This window comes from Otolemur garnettii, unplaced genomic scaffold (assembly GCF_000181295.1).
Source record: "Otolemur garnettii isolate 467f Iridium unplaced genomic scaffold, OtoGar3 scaffold00035, whole genome shotgun sequence".
NCBI lineage: Eukaryota > Metazoa > Chordata > Mammalia > Primates > Galagidae > Otolemur > Otolemur garnettii.
Window position 1 is genome coordinate 897,432 of NW_003852430.1, and position 19,166 is coordinate 916,597.

General features: G+C 40.6%; 1 protein-coding gene across 1 annotated transcript in view; it reads right to left on the reverse strand.

Annotated features, from left to right (window-relative positions):
- Positions 1-19,166, reverse strand: part of PKHD1 (PKHD1, fibrocystin/polyductin) — a 435,622-nt gene that overhangs the window by 372,334 nt on the left and 44,122 nt on the right. Inside the window, exons 23-31 of the mRNA XM_023513135.1 lie at positions 17,742-17,926; positions 16,698-16,820; positions 15,170-15,275; positions 13,815-14,090; positions 10,453-10,583; positions 8,069-8,204; positions 4,033-4,228; positions 3,761-3,828; positions 642-2,249 (exon numbers count right to left, since the gene is read on the reverse strand). Coding sequence (XP_023368903.1) covers positions 642-2,249; positions 3,761-3,828; positions 4,033-4,228; positions 8,069-8,204; positions 10,453-10,583; positions 13,815-14,090; positions 15,170-15,275; positions 16,698-16,820; positions 17,742-17,926 — 2,829 coding nt within the window. The remainder of the gene's footprint in view (positions 1-641; positions 2,250-3,760; positions 3,829-4,032; positions 4,229-8,068; positions 8,205-10,452; positions 10,584-13,814; positions 14,091-15,169; positions 15,276-16,697; positions 16,821-17,741; positions 17,927-19,166) is intronic.

Here is a 19,166-nt window from a genome sequence, read left to right on the forward strand (position 1 = left end):
CCAACTTCACTCTAATCAGTGGCTTGGTTAATTCTTCACCAGTCCAAGATACTGTTTCTATAATTTCTTCTATACTCTCTGAATCACAATGAAATAAGTGCAGTAAGGCTTTAAGTAAACTGACACTGAAACTATCATTGGAAGATAAAGCCAGGCAAACTCCATATATCTGAAAGGAGAAAAAAGTTCAGCCAATGCAACTATACAATGCAATTGGCTTATTATTAGTGGAATATGAGTTCACCTGTGAAATATTACAAAATGACAACAATTAATCCTATTTAATAAATAAGAAAGAATCCAAATTGGCATAGAGGACTAAAAATAGAGGAAGGCATTTGTGTTCTTAAATGGTCACTATATAAGCTCTTACAAATGGTATTATTTAATTTAAAACAAAAACCTGGCTAATGTATCAAATTAAAATACAATCAAACACTTAGAGAATATACAAAGCCTCATAAACAGAGCATGACAAAGACAAGACTCAGGAAGAAACCACGACTGTAAGAGGCCAACCAGGCTTCTCATTCCTTCCATCAAGCAGATTGATGTTGATTCCCCCATCCTGGAAGACAAGAGTAGCTGCTAATTCGCTTACATAAAGGAAGCGCACTCTTACATGTACTCATTTGACTTACCAAAGTTCTTGGTCACTGCCGTAATAATAACTCTCGAAGTGAACACCAGGATAGATGAGGCCCACCCTCTGATGTGGTCATAACCTCTGACACGGTACTCCCCAGCAGGAAGGCAAGGGACCGTGCACTGGAGAACAGTGTGATTACCAGAGACACTCACACAGGGTGACATCCCAATAAATATGTCCATATTTGTAGCTCCTGAGATTTGGGCCACTGCAAAGGTTAAGATGTCATCACTCTGAGAAAAAGAGAGCAATTCTGGGGTGAAGTCATGGCTGTAGTCAATGATTCCAATGTGGAATAAAAGTCCATCTACCTCGATTTCCAGGGCAACAGAGCCATTCCCTGCGGGAACCACACACTGGATGAGCTCAGCACTGATGTCCACTGCCAGGCATGCTTGCTGGCCAATGGAGACTGATGTGGTGTTCTTTCCCCTTAGGGCTGTACCCTCTATGGCCAACAGGCTTCCACCATATATGCTGAAATGCTTAGGAAAATAATGAAACACTTGAGGTATAACGTAGAAGCGCCTGGAAATGTTACCAAAACAAGCATACCCATTTCTTGCTTGAAAAACCGATAGGTAGTGGGGTCCTGGAATCAAGTCACTTATCTGGCATGCCACGTAGCTTTCATTAAAGAAAGTCACATTGCAAGGAAGTTGATCATCCACGAACACCATCAGCTCACTGGCCGTGGTGCCTAACCTCTGAGCCCTAATCAGCACAGTTGTCAGAGACCCACTGATGTTTGTGGTCATGGCGTCCACGACAGGAGTTGTCTCCTCCTGCATGAAGAGAGTGCAATTCCCCTGACACTCACTGGTCACGTCATTGACCAAGACTGTGACATCCAGGCTGAAGGAAACTCCAGGCAAGGGGCCACCCACAGGGCTAACCTTGCAGAGAACAGTGTGGTCTCCCACACTCAAAACCACACAGGTGAAAGGACCTGAAAGGTCAACCTGAACTGACCTCCTTTTAGAGTTGAGAGCCAGCCCCCTCACCGTGAGTACCGTCCCCCCACACGCAGAGCCATGGGTTGGAGAGACAGCCATTATCCAAGGTGTCATCACAAACTGCTGGGGCACCGCAGACGTATTAGCCAATCCCATCTGCTTCTGATAAACTTGGAAGGGGTAGATGCCAGCCTCTAAGCCAGGAAGAGGAAAGGAACATCCAAACAGGTTCACGCTGCTCTGGGAAGACTGTGTCTCAAGATCGCAGGTCAAGCTCCCCAGAAGGACGACTGAGTTGGAGAGGTTGCTTCCTCCTACATACAGCCTCAGGCTGCTATTTGTGATTTCTCCTTGCAGGGAAGTGACCACTGGTGTTGCTGCTGCTTCATACATGAAGGTGAAGCCCTTCCCCACCAAGCTCGCTGAAGATCCATGGGTGAAGGACATGTTGCCAACCCAGACTTCTACAGGGGCTGAGACAGCAGAAGCATCTGCATCGGGCATCTGGGGAGCCGGAGGGGTCTTGCAATGGATGCTCACCTCTGTGACATTCACAATGTCACAGGACTGATTGCCCACGAGCACCCAAACAGAAGCTGGGTTCCTGCCAAAGCCTATTCCTGAGATGCTGAGGAAGGTTCCACCTAAAGTGTGAATATAGAAAACAGAATTTAACAGCTAATATCCCTAAGTAGGAACTCACAGCCCCAGGGGGCGTGTGTGTTAGTGAAACCTCAATTATTTTACCCCACTCCCACCAATGTTTAACTTACGATCATTTGGCTAGGGATCAGATGAGGTTAAAATTGTACATAACAGAAAAATAATACAAATTGTTACATAGGAGGATGTTTATAATATTTAACACAAACTTTTCAACTACATTTGTATGACCTAGAAACCACTATCTTGGTCAACTTCTACACTAACAAAACATCAAATTCCATAGTGTTCTTGTCTTCTGCTATTACTATGTGACCTGTTATTTATGTGTTATGTACAGTATACATATATTGTTCTGTATCCATTCAATATACACACTAATGAAAAACCAAATTCAGTAAAGTCTTCTGTCTTCTATATTATTATATATAATATCCCAACATTCTATGTATTACATATCTAATATATCTTAAATATTCTATCATCTATATGTATATATACATGAACCATGTCAAAAGCCATCGAATCATGCTGGTGAATTTGCCTCTCAATTCACATTCTTTGTCTTACTCTATAGTCGAGAGACAATCAAAGATCAAACCCCATCTTCAGGGCAGGAGTTGAAGCAAATGACCCATATCGTAATCAAATCTGTGGTACAGCCAAGCAGCTTACAAAACGATTTCAGTATACGCAAGAAGGATAGCGTGCTACTTTAGACACTATCACAATGATTAGCCACATGCTAATAGACAACTTTCAATTCTTTTTGTAGTTAGGGATTGCTCTACAGGGTGTCCCAAAAAGCTACCAAGTCACCGTACATAGTGAAAATGGGGAGTTACAGTTGAATGTACCTTTATTTACATAATCTCCATTACAAAATTTTATAAAATATTTTTAAAATGTTCTGTATGTGTTGGCCGCCGCTTTGTAAAATTTTGCAATGGAGATTTTGTAAATACGTGTACACTCAGCTACAATTTCCCATCTTCCTATGTATGGCGACTTTGTGGGCAACTTTGCGGGATGCCCTGTTATTTGTCCTGGTGTCACAGCCCCCATATTGGCATTTGCGTTTCTCTTTCTAAGTTCTTCATCTGGTATCCCCAGAGAAAAGAGAGGTCACAACAGGCTCGCCACTCCTCTCCTTGAGTGCGCAGTATCTAAAGGCTAGTGCTGGAAACTCCTCCCTCATATTCCTGATATCCCTTTAGAGTGCTACCCATTAGATGTTTTATCCTCTTGTCATTAGAAAAAGCAAAGCGAGCACATCTCCTTTTCATAAAACTAATTTCCTGGACAAAGGAATCACTGAGTTTTCACACCCTTTAAAATACACCACACAGTTCCTGAAGCCTAAGAAAAGCTTCTGTCCTGCTGCCCCCGTTTCTGGCTTTGCAGACTAACTAATCTGGGAACAAAATCTGAATGAATATCCAGTGAACAGATTTGTTGGATAATTGATAACTGTCACAACAGAGCCACTCACCCAGAAGGGACCCACAGCACGGCTGGATGCTGAAAACTTCTGTGATATACTGGATGTAGAGATCAACCCTATTGAAGATAGGAGACTTGTTATAAAATAACAGTAAGTTAGAAATACAGAAAAGAAAGAGTAAGATAGAAAAGGGGGTGAGGACGAAGAAGAGTCTGTCCGTAGGGTCTCTAAGATTTGTTCAAGTGTTATGACTAGAATTCCTCTGCTGCATAGCTGGACCATCAAACAAACCCAAAAGTAATGGCAAGGGGCCACCTCACCCTTGCGAGCGAATGCTGACTCCGTTGATAGAGACGGATATCCCATGGAGGCCAGACGGCAGCGCCGGCAGCACCACCTCCACGCCCCAAGCCATCTGTGCACGAACCCCAGCTAGGGCACCACCGACGTAGACTTCCACAGCTAAATCCGTACAGTTCACCAGGGACGTCATTCCAATGAGGAGGGTCTCACCTCCTGTGTTAAAAAGAGTCCATTAACCTCTAGGATGTGGGTTTGTGGGCTCAACCACCTATTTCAATTCTAAAAGTGTGTTTGGGATTAAATACATGGTCAGGCCTGTGCATAATACTTAAGAGTTTCAATACCAACCTATTTTTTTTTCATGAAATATCTAGCAACTCCTTTTCATAGAGCTACAGCCTATAATCCATCTCAAGGCACAAAAAGCAAAATTGTCAGGACAATTATACCAGGGGCACTAACTTATTTCTGTGCAAAGGCAAATCAAGAAGTAGTTTAGAGAACTAATGGTCTTCATAACCAGCAGAAAGCATCCATCTCCTTTTTTCTCAACCTCCACGTTAGCACTGTAGAAGTCTAACGCTCCACCTTCAGCATGCACTGACCACATTATAACACCACATGTGCACAAACTCGTCATAGTTCACAGAGCACTTCCATATATGTTATGCCTTTTGATCTTCACACTGTCCCGATGGTACGCATAGTATACAGGCAGCCAGTATGCTGGCATTTTGCATTTTAGGAAACTAAGGCACAGCACCCAAGGCCTCATAGCTAATCAATGAAAAAGACAAGTCCTTGGTCTTTGGTCTTGTATTTTAACACATCTTTAGTTTAATTAGCAACTCTGCTTAAATATTGTGTATACTATTAACACTTTAATTTGATCCCTTTTAATTCAAATATGCATTGAGAACCATGAGAAAAATGCAGCAAGGGACACAAAAATAAGCTAAATATTGATCCTTCTCACAAAGAGTTCTCAAAGATAATGAAATAGGGGACCAAAGAGCTTCAGCAGAAGACACACTATAAGAGAGGTGCAAATTAAGCACTGGGACAGCTCCCATCAGGGCAATGTTAGGAATATTAGGAGAGGGCTCGTGGGCAAGGCAGTACTGAAAAGCAGTTTAAAGGATAAATTCTAAGAGAAAGTGATAGAGAAGTGGAGACATATAATCTAATTCTAAAAATGTCACAGTTCTAGTCAGTCTTTTATAGCACTTTCTTACTTCATCACCCAGAAGCTTAGAGAGAAAAGAAAGAGAATGAGGTGACTTTCCAGAAGACAAGCTACGTATAGATACAGGTGTGAACTCTACATCTATGGGGGTGAGCCAAGTTGGTGGTGCTACGGCCACAGACCAAGAAAGCCAGTCCTCAGGGGTCTCTGCTTAATTCACTGGACAGTGGAGACCTCCAAAGGCTTCAAAGAAAGGAAAGGACATGATTGAAACTATTCTTCCAGCTCATAAGGTAAACTGAAAATGCAGGAGAGGAGACATCCAGTCTGCAAACAACTGGGGTCTTACTGAGGGCCAGAGATCAAGTGTGCAACAGCAATAGTGGAAATAAATGCACCTGCCTTTCCCATGTCTCGATGTGCCCACAGAGACCCAGCTTGGGATAACACCGCCCCAGTCCTTTAGCCTCTAACAGTTGAGAACCACTGCATGTCTGGGATGCCACAGCCAATCAGATGCGGAGGAGAAAGAAGTTGCTTGAAAGAGAGGGATGTGGCATGGTGACCGTGAATCTGCACTCAAACCCGTGGCCTCCATTTAATTACCTCTGTGACTTTGGGTGACCAGCGTGAGCTCTCAAAACCTTGGACATTTTTTCATCAGTAAGATGGTAATAAAGCTTATCCTATGTGGCTTATTGTAGGAAGTTAGATACACGTATCTTGGGAAATCACACAAACAGACCTCGTTTAATTCTGTTCTCTTCCTCGTTCTCTGTCCTCTTTACTTCTTTCTGTCCTCTGTCCAATTGCTACTGGGAACTCTTGATGTTTCACAGTGAGTTCAAGGGACTTCCAGGCTACTCAAAGAAAATGGCAGGACCACAAGGTGGTGGCAGGACCACAAGGTGGCAGCAGCACAAAATGAGCTTTCTTCAAGGGTTTTGTTTTCTTTTTTTTAATTTCAAATTAATGTGAGGGTACAAACAACTAGAGGCCATCCTGGGTTCATTAACATAACACTTGGAATGTGGCAGGATGCTGGCCTTCACTTCCACAAAGCTTACTCCATGTCAGGTCCTGGACCAGGTACTTTCACCCACTTTATCTCCAGTTTTCATGATTACCACCCGGCTATTTTTGTTGCAGTTGCCACAGCTGTTTTAGCTGGCCAGGGCGGGGTTCAAACCACTACCTTCCGTATATGGGGCTGGAGCCCTACCCTCTGAGCCACAGGTGCCACCCTTCAATAATATTTTTCAAACAACTAGCTGAGTTTTAGCTCATCACAGCAGCTGAGCTTTAGCTAAGCACAGGCTACGCACTAATCAGAGGGTGCACAGTAAGGCAAACAGGGAGCTGTAACCAGTCAAACTGTTTCTGGACGTCACTTCCATTTTCTGTCTATGAATAAGGCCCGAGCTCTCTGAAACTCTCCTGGTTCTGAGGGCTGTCTGATTGGTGAATCATTCTTTGTTCAAATAAACTCTGTGAGTTTACTATGCTAGAAGATTTTCCCAGTTGTTTCTGACTGTAGAAAAACTACACTAATGGTCCTGCGTATCAAATTCTGGAGAGAGATGTCCAGACTTAAAAGAGACTTTCCTGATGGGCTACCACACTTTGTGAACTTCATAATATGTTCTTTATTCTGCCTATAGAAAGATTTGAATGCAAGTGGAAATTCTAAAAGAATGCATTGTACTGTAGGTATCATTAACATGAACTTCTTGGGCTTGGTCAATTATCAAGCTAATCCTAGTTGCCTTTGAGGTGCTGATACAATGTATTTATTCTTTTCTGTAGAGGTAATTTCATTAAAATGCAAAATCACTAAAATCTGAATATAACATGAAGCCCCCTCCTCCCTTTATACCTTGATGGGAAGAATCTATACCACCAAGAAACTTTACACACTTTGGTCACCCAAGGCAGCAAATTCTTATTCTGCACTATCTGAGCTGAATGATACTGACAAGCTAAAGGACACTTCACTTTATTTACATACTTTTGAGCTATGGAAAATGAAAATAATATCATAAGCATTGAATTCAGGCTTTTGGGGGATAGGAATATGAAGGTCTTGTAATAATAAACTCTTAAATATGGCTACCAAGACTGTTATCTGGCATTCAGTTAATCAGAAAAGGGTGTTACCTGCTACTTTTTCAAATCTATATGGTATGATATGATAATAAACTGTTATAATTTTATCTTGTCAAATTGTCTGAATCATCAAAGAAAAATTAAATTATTTCATTTAGTTGGCGCTAATGAATTCATTCTTTTTATACATAGTATGTCTCAAGGAAGAAGAATTCATAATCAAAACATCCTATTCTCTAATCATACTATTAATAAAAAACTGCTACAATAGAAACTGCTGCTAAAAACAGCATTTTACAGTTCATTATAAGTGGTTAAGTGCTTGGCATCTGCAAACAGACTGTGTAGGTTCAAATCTCAGCTCTGTTCCTTAGTAAAAGCAACATCTTAGACAAATTACTAATTCTCTCTATTCTTTAGTTTCCTTATGCATAAACTGAAGCTAATAATCCTATAAATTAGTGGCAAGGATTAATTTAAAGCCTATTACATGTCTATGGTATTATTGGCACATACTTGGTGCCCAAGAAATATTTGTTGAATTATTACCTTTGAATTCCTACATCTTTTTCATGATGGAAATAAAGGGCCACAATTTTACAAGAACAAATAGGTATCAGGAGATTGATTCAATGATGGCTAAGATGGAAAGAAAAATCTTGTGTAAAGTACTTTAAAACATAATAAAATTTGTAGAGTATTGATTTCCCTTTTTATAGAATCAATGCTGTAAAAAGATCTTCCAGCAGCATGTATTTTACCTGCTACGTTGCTTCTGTTTCTGCTCAGAGTCACAATCGCTGGATTTAAAGAGGAGACATATGTAAATGCCCTGGGAAGTACTGCAGAATGGTCCCCACTGATGACAGTCACATTCACAATGCGTCCATCTTTCCCCTGAAAAATCGATTTTGAAATGCAAGTCTCAGTTTGATTCTAAAGTAATACTGATTTGAGTGAAGAGAAAAAGTCCTTATAGAATTGGTTTAAAGGATTAATTTCAAGAAAGTTGGTTTTAAAGGATCAAATCTTCCTTTCTCCTCCCACTACTCTCTTGCTCTCACTCTCTCCCCCGCACTCTCTCTTTCCCCCTCTCTCTCTGATACACACACACACACAGAGTGACAAGTACTTAGACTAGGCAAGTGCATTGTTCAATAGATCCAAAAGGACCATGCCATTACTCAGCAAATAATAATGATTTGGAACTAACACATTGTTTCTGCAAGAAATGGCAATTTTAAGTAACTGTCTATACCCAGCTGAACTATCCTGTAAGTATGAGTGTACTTTTAAACATATAATTTCTCTTCCACATACTCCTTCACAGGGTGTTTCTTATGGTTATGATCTCACAAAAATTAAATAATAATTTTAAAAAAGAAGATATGAACTCTAAGAAACCATGGATCTATGCAGGACAGCAATCCAGGGAAATACTAGGATGAAATGTGTAGAATACACCTAGGAAATAACCAACACAGATTGAAGCAGGAGAATAGAGAGCTTCAAAAAAAAATCACTAACTAATATGTTGAAACGTTTTTAAAAAGTGGCAGATTTTTGTTATAAGAAAGGCATGTTTTAAAAAAAAAAAAACTCTAGGGAAGAAAAGAAAGAATTACCAATGAACAGAATATATATTACCTGGTTCTGCCAGCGCCACTTATACAGGTATAGTAACATAAACATGTTTTATTGATTCGACAAAAAAATGGTACCATAACTATATTCAAAAGAATTGAAAGGGGTTGTTTCAGAAAGGAGGATTTGAAGAAAGGGAAGGGGGAGAGCGTGATTTTAACCTTACATCTATCACTCTGATTGAAATAAAAGTTTCCTTTTTTTAATGTTTATCTTCTCTGATTAAAAAACATCCAAACAGTACATATCTTACCCACAAAATGGCAAATGTATATTAAAATGATAATACCCAGTGTTAGCCAAAGAATCAAAATTCAGATATTTACACAGTGATGATGGGAATATACATTGAAAAGGAATTTCAGACAACTGTACCCAACATATCAAAAGTTTCAAGTTGAGATTAATTTATCCTGAGAAAATAAATATGCCTCAAAATATAGGTATTAGGATGACCAAAGCTCTGTTGTTCAGTAAAGAACAGTTAAACAAATTACAACACGATCATATATGAGAATTCCGTGTAGTTTACATATAAAAGCTAGCTTTTCATAAAATTTAAGAAATTCGATAAAGTAAAAATATAGCAGCAATGATCAAAAAATATTCTGAAATTAATCTAGAGAATATTTGTTCAGTGGACAGCCGTCTTTGGGGGTCAGGGGTGTGCTAAGAATGTTGACCATGTAAAGAGCAATTCAGCATAGAAAGCTCTGTCACAGCTGTGAGGGTGACTGTCACCAACAACACCAGGGAAGGGCCCAGACTCAAATTCCTTAATGAGCCGTGAGACAACACTCCCTAAAAGGAATGAAAAAGCTCAGGAACTTGTTTTTAAGGGGGAAGAGATGCAATGGGGAGCAATTGGGAAGATATTTCATATCTTTTTTTTCTTCATTGGAAGAATAAGAGTTCTCTTGAGCCACACACATTAAATACACAAACACTAATGAGAGCTGTGTAGCAAAAAAAAGATCCATACATACTTTTCGTGATATCTGACACCACAGATAAGCAATAAAAGTCCTTACAAAATCAGCATTCAGTCCACAAACCACGGGTTGGACACCTCTCTAGAAGTTTCTATACTCCACCATTCACATTCATGCTAGAAAAAATATCTGGTAAAAACTAGGTTATTTATTGTTTGCTTAAGAGATAAAAGAGATATTAATATATGTAAGTTTTGCAAATCAGCACCCAGAATGTGCACTGGATAAAGTTATGTATTCTGTGGCACTGAGAGTGTGGACAGGAACTGTCTGGTTGTGTTAATTTTAAATGAATTCACTAATATTAATTACAAGCTCCATTAGTGGGCTCAGTTTTCCACTTCACAGCAAAACAGACGATATATAAAATGTAAGCATACTATTATGACGAGAGGTTCACATCCGTTAATTTAATTCCAAGGAGTTTATCCCTGAAAACTTTATGTTAATAATGGTTTCCCACCTAGAGGGAGTGGAAACCAAAGGAGAGGCCAAAGTAACCCACTTACCATGGGTGGAACTCTGCATTGAATTCTTTGTGAACCACTTGTGGTGACATTGATGGCACAGGACTGAGATCCAAAGAACACCAGTCTAACACCTTCCAAACTAGAGCCCCGGATGGTGGCCCAGAGCCCTCCTGTAACAAAAACAGCATTTTCATATGGGATCCACAGCCATGTCAGCAGACAAAAACTAACCATCCGAAGAAAGTTAAAATGAAATTAAACTATGAAACTCTTTAGTCAAGACACAAGACAGCGCTCAAAAAAGGTGCAGTGCAGAAAAAGACTGAAGCTAACCAGGCAAACTGAAGTTAAATACCTCCCCCGTATAGAGAGGGAAAAACAGTGAAAGGGGCAGAGAGAAGAAATACAACCCGCAGACCTTTGAGAGTAAAACGCAGGGGCACAATACTGCCACGAGTCAGAACAGTAGATGGAGGAAAACTGGTTTGGCCCCTAGATTTTAAAATCTCATTTTCTTCCAATCCTATAAAATGTATTCTATCCCTGAAAGCCCAAATGTTAGAGAGCACTAGTCCGCGTGGTCCCTGAGCTGACTGTTCCTCATTCTCCCCATCTCTAACCCTCTCAGCTTTGCGATTCTACGTACTAGTTCTAGTCACCTGGATGGTAGAGAAACAACTCGTGTCCCCAACCACTGCCATGAGGATCCCTCTGCTGCCTTCTCCTTTTCCCTGCAGACATCAAGAAGAGGAAGGCCCCCTCCGCTGCTGCTAAGATCATGACACATTGTCCTGTCTTCACTCCTGCCCCTTCTGGATTTTTCTCCTAACACACTTGCCACCACCTCACAAAGACCAGAGCCTTTGTTTTCATTTACCGTATCATAGCATTAATAGTGCCCAGCACATACTGACAGTGATACAAATTGTTGTTCTCACAGTTGTGCATGGTATAAAAAAGTTAGAGGTGGTGATACTTTGCCATTTTCATTTGTGCCTCCCAAGAATCTGTCCCTTAGGAGAAGGCAACATTATTTCAGTACAAAAATGGAATCAAGGCCATATATAAAGCAAATCTAAGATATTCCTTTTAAAAAAATCCTTCTAAGGGTGCTTCTGCATATAGGCAAGTGGTGATTTAGGATATTAGCCACATTACGTACACGTATCCCTCACACCTCAACTCTGCTGTAAATTTCTAGCTAGTAGGCATCAGCCTGGTTTTCATGAAATCCCATATAGCAGCATTTCTCAAACTGCACTATTCATAGAAGTTGCCTGAGGATCTTGTTAAAATGCACATTGACTCGGGAGGTCTGGGTGGAGCCTGAGACTCGGTGTTTCTATTAATAACCAGCTCAAGGTGATGCAGATACTGCAGCTGGTCTGGGACCACGCTCTAAGTACTAAGGTCTGCAGCACCTAGCATGGAGCTCTACACAGGAAGGCTCAACCAGCCTGAGTGATGGATTAAGCTTGATTGATTGATTAACACAAGTTGATGCTATATAGCTAGCAGAGCAGAGGAAGGGTTAATAAGGAGAATTTAAATCCAGTAATAAGGAACATAGCAGCTAGAGCCTCTCCTTCTCCCTCTATCCCTCCCTCTTTTTCTCCTTAGTCTTAAAATTCCTTGCACCCTCCTAGCATATCCCTTCTCCGAGTTTTTTTCGCTAGAATATAAATGTGTGATATATGATCCTCCCACTCCCTTTAATACATATTACTGGTACAGCTTATAGGGTGACCAACTCATTCCAGTTTTCTGGGGACCAAGTGTTAGCTCTGAGAGTTCTGCATTGAGTTCTGAAACTGAAAGTCTTGTGACCTGGGACTCCCTCAGTCCTAGGCAAAGGTGGAAAGTTGGTGACCCTCCTTGTGCAAGGCACTTTATGTAGGGAAAATAAAGATGAATGAGTCTCCTGGCTGCCTTGACGGTGTCTAAAATCTAGCTGGGGGGCAGGGAGCTAGAGTGTGTGGCCTGAACTGCAAAGGTAACTTTGTAAGAAGATCAAAGTCCCTTATAAATACAGCGAAAAGACTGTCCTGGGTCCTAAACTCAAACCAATAATTACTGGACTGATATAGAACATGATTTTCCTCTCTGTATCATCTGGCTCCTTCCTTAAATCACTGGGAAATTAGACCAAGTGCTGCCTGCCCTGTTTCAGGTATAGAGAGGAGGTGGGGAGGGTCTTATACTTCACTGTTCCAGGCAAAGCAGAGTCAGAAGCAAGCTGTTTCTTTGAGCAAGGACTCTGTGACTAAAATACTGCCTTAAAATATGCTGTAAGCTGAAGTCCTCTGGCCACCAGAATAAATCCTAACAAAAGTCCATTAGGGAGTCTGTGCTGTAAAACGCAAACATTAGAAAACATAAGCATGAGTATTCCTGAGATTCTTGCGATCTGGCTGGGTTATTCTCAACTGCTTGCGTCCCAGTGAAAGCACCAAGTCACGGAGAGATTTCTGGTTTTCCATGGAACTAAGACCCAATCTACGGGGTCAGGTTGACATGACCCACTGCCCTCTGCATTCCTCACAACTCCAACAGTAACTGGCTCTGCGTACTAGCCGCATACCCACTGCACATCAGCTAACACATGTTTGTGGAATAGCCCATGTTCAAAGTTCCTAGAGGATGGGCAAGCCCTGTACTTCACATTTGTTGAGTGTTTTTATTTTTAAAGACATTTCCCATCTGTTGACTCATTTTAGTTCATCCAAATCTAGGTAACCTACAAGTCAAACATCCTTAGATCATCCTATGAATTAGGCAGCCTGGTCTGCAGCAAGAGCCAAGGAGTGAGACCGTGCTGGTTTTCACACCAGCCCCACGTCTTTCCCTGCAAAGCTTAGGAAAGTCACTCTTTTCTTAGAAACACCATTATCTCATCTGAAAAATGTGGGTAATAATTTCATTCCTTGGGCAGTTGTAAGCATTTAGAGGGTGTGACTCCTTAGAAGAAACATTCAATAAATGATAGTGTGGCTATTACTATCATTATTGGGAAAGTAATTAGAACCCATACAAGTAACTGCAACTTCTAAGGTCACACGTCAACTTCTCAGGTCAGACCTCTGACTTGTGGTGGGATGAAAACCCAGGCACATGCTCTAACTCCCAATCCAGCACTGTTTCCTCAAAACCAGATGAACCTGGTGACTCAGGGACTAGCCCAATTACATGTGACAACACAGCCAAACTCTAATCTTTTATGTGGTGAATGAGTTCATGTAAGGGCTCAAATGTCTGTTGCTCATTAGAAGGGCTGATGTCAGAAAACAAAAAGCTGTGACTCAGAGTGGATATGGAATCTATGACAGGGCAGGACTGGACACCTAACAGCAGGACCACTAGCTTCACAGGTTAAGGTGCACAGTAAGGCCTCCCCAGATTACCAATCTCTGCAGCTCTGGAAGGTTCCACAGCATCCAGTCTAGGCTCCACCTTCAGGAAGAGGCCTTCTCCACTGGCATTGATGGCAAGACCAAAGGGTCTCACCAACATCGAGATCCAATGCTCTCCCACCGGTAGCATTTCTGTCTGACAGACTACATTTGTTTGGTTTGAGAAAATAACTCTACAATTTGTTCTGTTCACTGTAACCTGCAAGGACTTGGAGTCACTGGAGAACCCAGTTCCAATAATGTAAACTAGTAGGTTGGCGTCAGCATCTTAAAAGAGAGAAAAAATTTAAAAACAAAATCATCTCTCAGTGATATTATTTCATTTATCTCTTTCTAACATCCAATGTTCATTCCCTTTCCCCTGATCCTCCCAAAATTCAGGGAGTTGAATATTGACTCAAATGTTGGACATCTGAATCTATTATTATAGTACAGAGCCCCCATCTTAAATTCTCAAACTATAATGAGGAATCACTGCTTAATAAAAAAAAAATCAAAAAATATTTTAAAATAAGACACAAGGAGAATAAAACATTTCAAGTCATCAAAAATCTACTTGCACCTATAATCCTAGCACACTGAGAAGCTGAGGCAGGTGGATTTCCTGAGCTCATGGGTTCGAGACCAGCCTGAGCAAGAGTGAGACCCCCATCTCTAAAAATAGATGAGCATTGTAGTGGGCACCTATAGTCCAGCTACTTGGGAGGCTGAGGCAGGAAAATCACTTAAGCCCAAGAGTGTAAGGTTGCCGTGAGCTATGACATCACCGCACTCTACTGAGGGCAACAAAGTAAAACTCTGTCTCAAAAAGAAAAAAAATCTACTTGTTCCCATTCCATATAATGACAATATTCCTCAGATGTACCAAAACATGCACTTTCTGTTGCATCACTCAACCTCCACCTAATAATGAATTGATGGACCTTCTATCTAGCCATCACTAGCGACATGGCCTCCAGCAAAATCACTTTGAGTCAATTGAAACACATTCTTCCTAGTAAAGAACCACCAGAATGGAAAAACAAGTATCCAGTGTGCTCGGTTCTAATATGAAGCCAGTAGACAAACTAATACACGCCTACACAGGAGAAACACTCAATTCAATTCAGGTCGGGAGCAGGGAGAGGGGAAACGAGAGGAGGGAGGGAGATTGGTGGGCTCCTCCTTACTGGGCACAACATAAGTGTATATGGCAGACCTCCTGAGCGTAGGACACAACTACAACAAGGACTTTACCTAACAAATGCAAACACTGTTCGTACCCTCATATTAATCTGAAATTTTAAACAAAACCACTCTGAGTCTCAGGTTCATGTCCCTCTCAATCATTAAGTCACAAATCATACCGAGAGAATACCACATAGAATGGACCCAGGGAGTTGATGCTTGGAGGTACTGGAAAGAACAAGAGCCCGGGCAATGAGCTGGTATGTCATTCACTTGCACAACCACCTGGAAAAAAGGCAAAAAAAAAAAAAAAATATTTAGGCATTTCATATGCACAAGGTGTTAAGTTGTGAAGTTTCCCCAAGCTAAAATGTGTTCATGATCCACTTATTATCTTTCCTTTCTCTGTTTCACCAGGAATTAGTCTTAAATTGCAATGAAAGGCTCCAAATACATGATGCCTTCTTAAAATTATGGTGGATGTGCTGAAATCCATTTCTGCAATTAAATATGGTAAATCTTGAGTAAACTCCCTCTCTGTCACATAGAAATAAATTTTATAAACTTAACATGTGCAAAGACTTCTTATCGCTCAGTATTTCTAACCAGGCACCTGCCTCAGGGGAAAAGCCCTTTCTTTGCCAGCGAAGACCAACAAAGTAGGAACTTTGCTTCCCCCAACACTCCATGAATATATAACTTAAGACTAAAGTGTTTGTGGACATTGATTGAAAGCGTGTCTAAGCCGTGGCCTGCAGGTCACGCACCGATTGTGTGAGGGCTAGTTTGCTTATCTGTAATGGGAGCTAGCACTAAAATTATGCACACATCTTTTATGTTTCTTTTTTGCTCATCAGCTTTCATTACTGCTTGTATATTTAACATGTGGCCCAAGACAACTCTTCTTCTTCCAGTATGGCGCAAAGAAGCCAAAAGGCTGGGCACCTCGCCAAGGTCCTTTTTGTCTTAAAATGGTAGGTTACCAAGAAGAGACTATTTGTCTTTCCCTTTCACTGGAACTAATGGTAATCTAATAGAACTTAAACAATACTTGGAAATGAGAAAGAGGAAAATGATATGGCTCAATTGATTCTCTACATATTAAAAAAGGATTAAGAGTCTTCATACCATATGACAGCACTTCCTTCGGAAGGGAAGAGGAATTGGAACAGTACGGTTGATAAAGAACACTTCCATTTTACCTGTCTCATTTTATTTTTCCATAAAGAATTATTAATATATTAGAATGTTGATGACAAGTAGCAGATGAGTACTCCTATGTTGGTTATATTATTCTTTCCTGTTTTTATGTTTTAAAACTTTCTCAAAAGAAGATGACCTTATAACAAGAATATGGGAAGATAGAGAAGAGAAAAGCCCGTTTTAAAGACAAAAGGAATAACTTAGCTCATTTACTTTCCAATGCCCCTGAGTGGAGACATAAATCATAGTCAGCTATAGAAGTCCTCTAACTCTTTTGCACCCTAAAAATAGTATCACTATTATAATAGGATATTGCGGTTACAAGCATTTGTGTTTTGCATAGTAGTTTACATACTCTATAGACGTAGAAAGAGGACACCATAATTACAAATGGTAAAAATGACCCTGGGAAGCTAAATCAACTGGCCCATGTTACAAATCAGTTGGAGGCTGAGTTAGACTTGAAACTAATACTTGCACTTCGGGTGGCCCATCCATGCTCACCTGGGTGCACTGGTTGGCAGTAGCTAACATGTCTCCAAATACAGGTCCGAGGAAAACTCCCCCATCATATACCACACGAGTAGTTGCAACAGGATTCAGTCCAGTAAGATTTCCAGCAGAGACCTGAGATGGTTACATTTGTGATAAACTCTTTCATGGAACGGAAATCGAATCTTGGGGCGGGGGTCTAAAACACATGATGGGGCGGTTTTCACATTCTGTTTGAGATAATCAGACAGCTAGAAAGTGAAAAGGAAGTGAGAGAATTGGAATCTCGACACCTAACAGTAGGGGCTAATGAAAACCATAATAGATTGGAGAAATATTGATTTGCAAGTACAGTTCCCCAAAAAGGCACAACAGACCAACTTTGTATCTAAGCCTTCATACGTCTTCCTATGTATCTCTATTTTATATGTTTGAAAACAAAAATATTAAAATAAAATGTATAGAAAAATTACTGAGATAACAGCAAGGTCTCCTACCCTCCCTCTCCACCTCCACACCAGTATTTTGTTTGAAAACCAGATGACCTACAATACCATATACCATAGAACTGAGAAAAAAATTTCATTGGGGTCTTCATTTTATAATAACCAAATGCTAGATGATCATTATATTATTTTTTAAAACCCTAAATATGCAAGAGCATCTGGTTTTGTCATTATCCAAAGACAGCAAATTCTTTTCTAAACTTCCTTCTGCTACTCCATCTGCTTCCATGGTAATCTAAGTCAATCACATCTGCTTAAATTATCCAATAACAGATGTAGAATTATTGTATGGTGGACACTGACCAACAAATTCTCTACCTACACCAAATCATGAAAAGAGATGTTGGGTTTAAAATGCTTTATCAGGGATACAAGATACAAAATACGTGTTGAAAACTTTTAGAAGTAAAGATCACAAAATCCCTTTACTTGACTATTCCAACAAAATGAATAATTCATGAGAGTTTTCATTCCTATAATTCTGATTTTTGCTTAATCAAGTTTCTCCAAAGCACCAAGTCTATCCCACTAACAGGTATACTATACATACCCGGATAAAATTGGGCAAATCCCCAATCTGGGTGGACCAGGACAGGGTCCACACATGTTCATAACAAGTGTTCAGATCCTCCTTCACAGTGAAGTCACTGGCGTTGAGGTATCTGGAGGTGACAGCATCGGCATTGCTCTGCAAAAGCTTGTGAAGGTGACTTGCAGAGATGTGCACAGGGACATCTGTGAGATAGATTTTTGAAACAGAAAACACATGACACTAATTAATCCACCTTATAGGGTTTCCTTATTAAGGACCACAGAGAATAAATAAACAGGATGCCTACCAAATTGGCAGGAGACCCTCAAGGTCACAACAGAGCTTTAAGAGAACTCCAGCCCTAGCTAAACTATTTCTGTTCCTAACACAAATACAACCAGATGCCCATTTTTTACAACATAGTATCTTTCATCAGTATCATATCACATAGCAAGCAGGGAGCCAAGTCATGTCAGACAAAACCATCTCAACTCTCAACTCTAAATGTAAACTCCAGACACTCTTGTAATGCCTGAAAGTCTAATTAAATATTGGGCTTTCCCTGGAAAAATTTAGCTGGCCCTGTGAACAGAGAAAAGTTGGCCACTTTTCACAGGGAGTGGGGGAGGCATACAGCAGCTGACACTCATAAAAACTTAGCCAACTCAGCTGAGGAATGTTGGCATTTAACTTTGGTTTCTCTATTAGAATTTTCTTTAAGCCCAACCACCTGCTTCCCCATTCCACATTCCCGCAGAGAAATAACAACACTGCGTTTGAACCCTGCCTCATGCCTTACCAAAAGTTTCCATTTCATTAGCTACTCCCAACAGCCCTGTGAGGCGGGTCATTTGGGCACCCTCATGCCTACTTTTAGAGATGAAGAAATGAAACCCAATGATATTCAGAAGCTTGCCAACCCAGTCAGCCAGGTTTAGATTAAAACGCAAGTTGCCATCTACCTTCTCAAGAGCTTTCTTCTTTAATTCTACACTGCCTGCAAGGGTTAATAAAATATCACTGTATTTCTAAAAAGCCAACAAAATTCTTATCCTTTTAAAAAACATGTTTCTACATGGATAACCATTTCAGATCCATTCCCATTTCCAAAGGCCAGGTTAGTCTGACTTTCCCCCCTTGTTTTCCAGAAAGTGATGTGAGGACTGTTAGCAATGTAACATGGCGGCAGGGAGTTTCTCTGCCAGCACAGAAATGGACTTCTTAGAGTAGGGCTGTATTGCCATTTATTCACCCTTTTATCAGACTCCAATTCTAGGTGCCTTCAACTTTTCCTAAGTTGCCCAATTATAGTAAAGCCACCACTCTGTTCTTCCAACCGAAGAAGAATTTTTTGCGAGCCCAGTGCCTTTCTGCTTGAATGATGTATCAACTTTTAGACAGCCTCTCTGGAGTTCTCCTGAGCCTCTCTCTGACTCCACATTC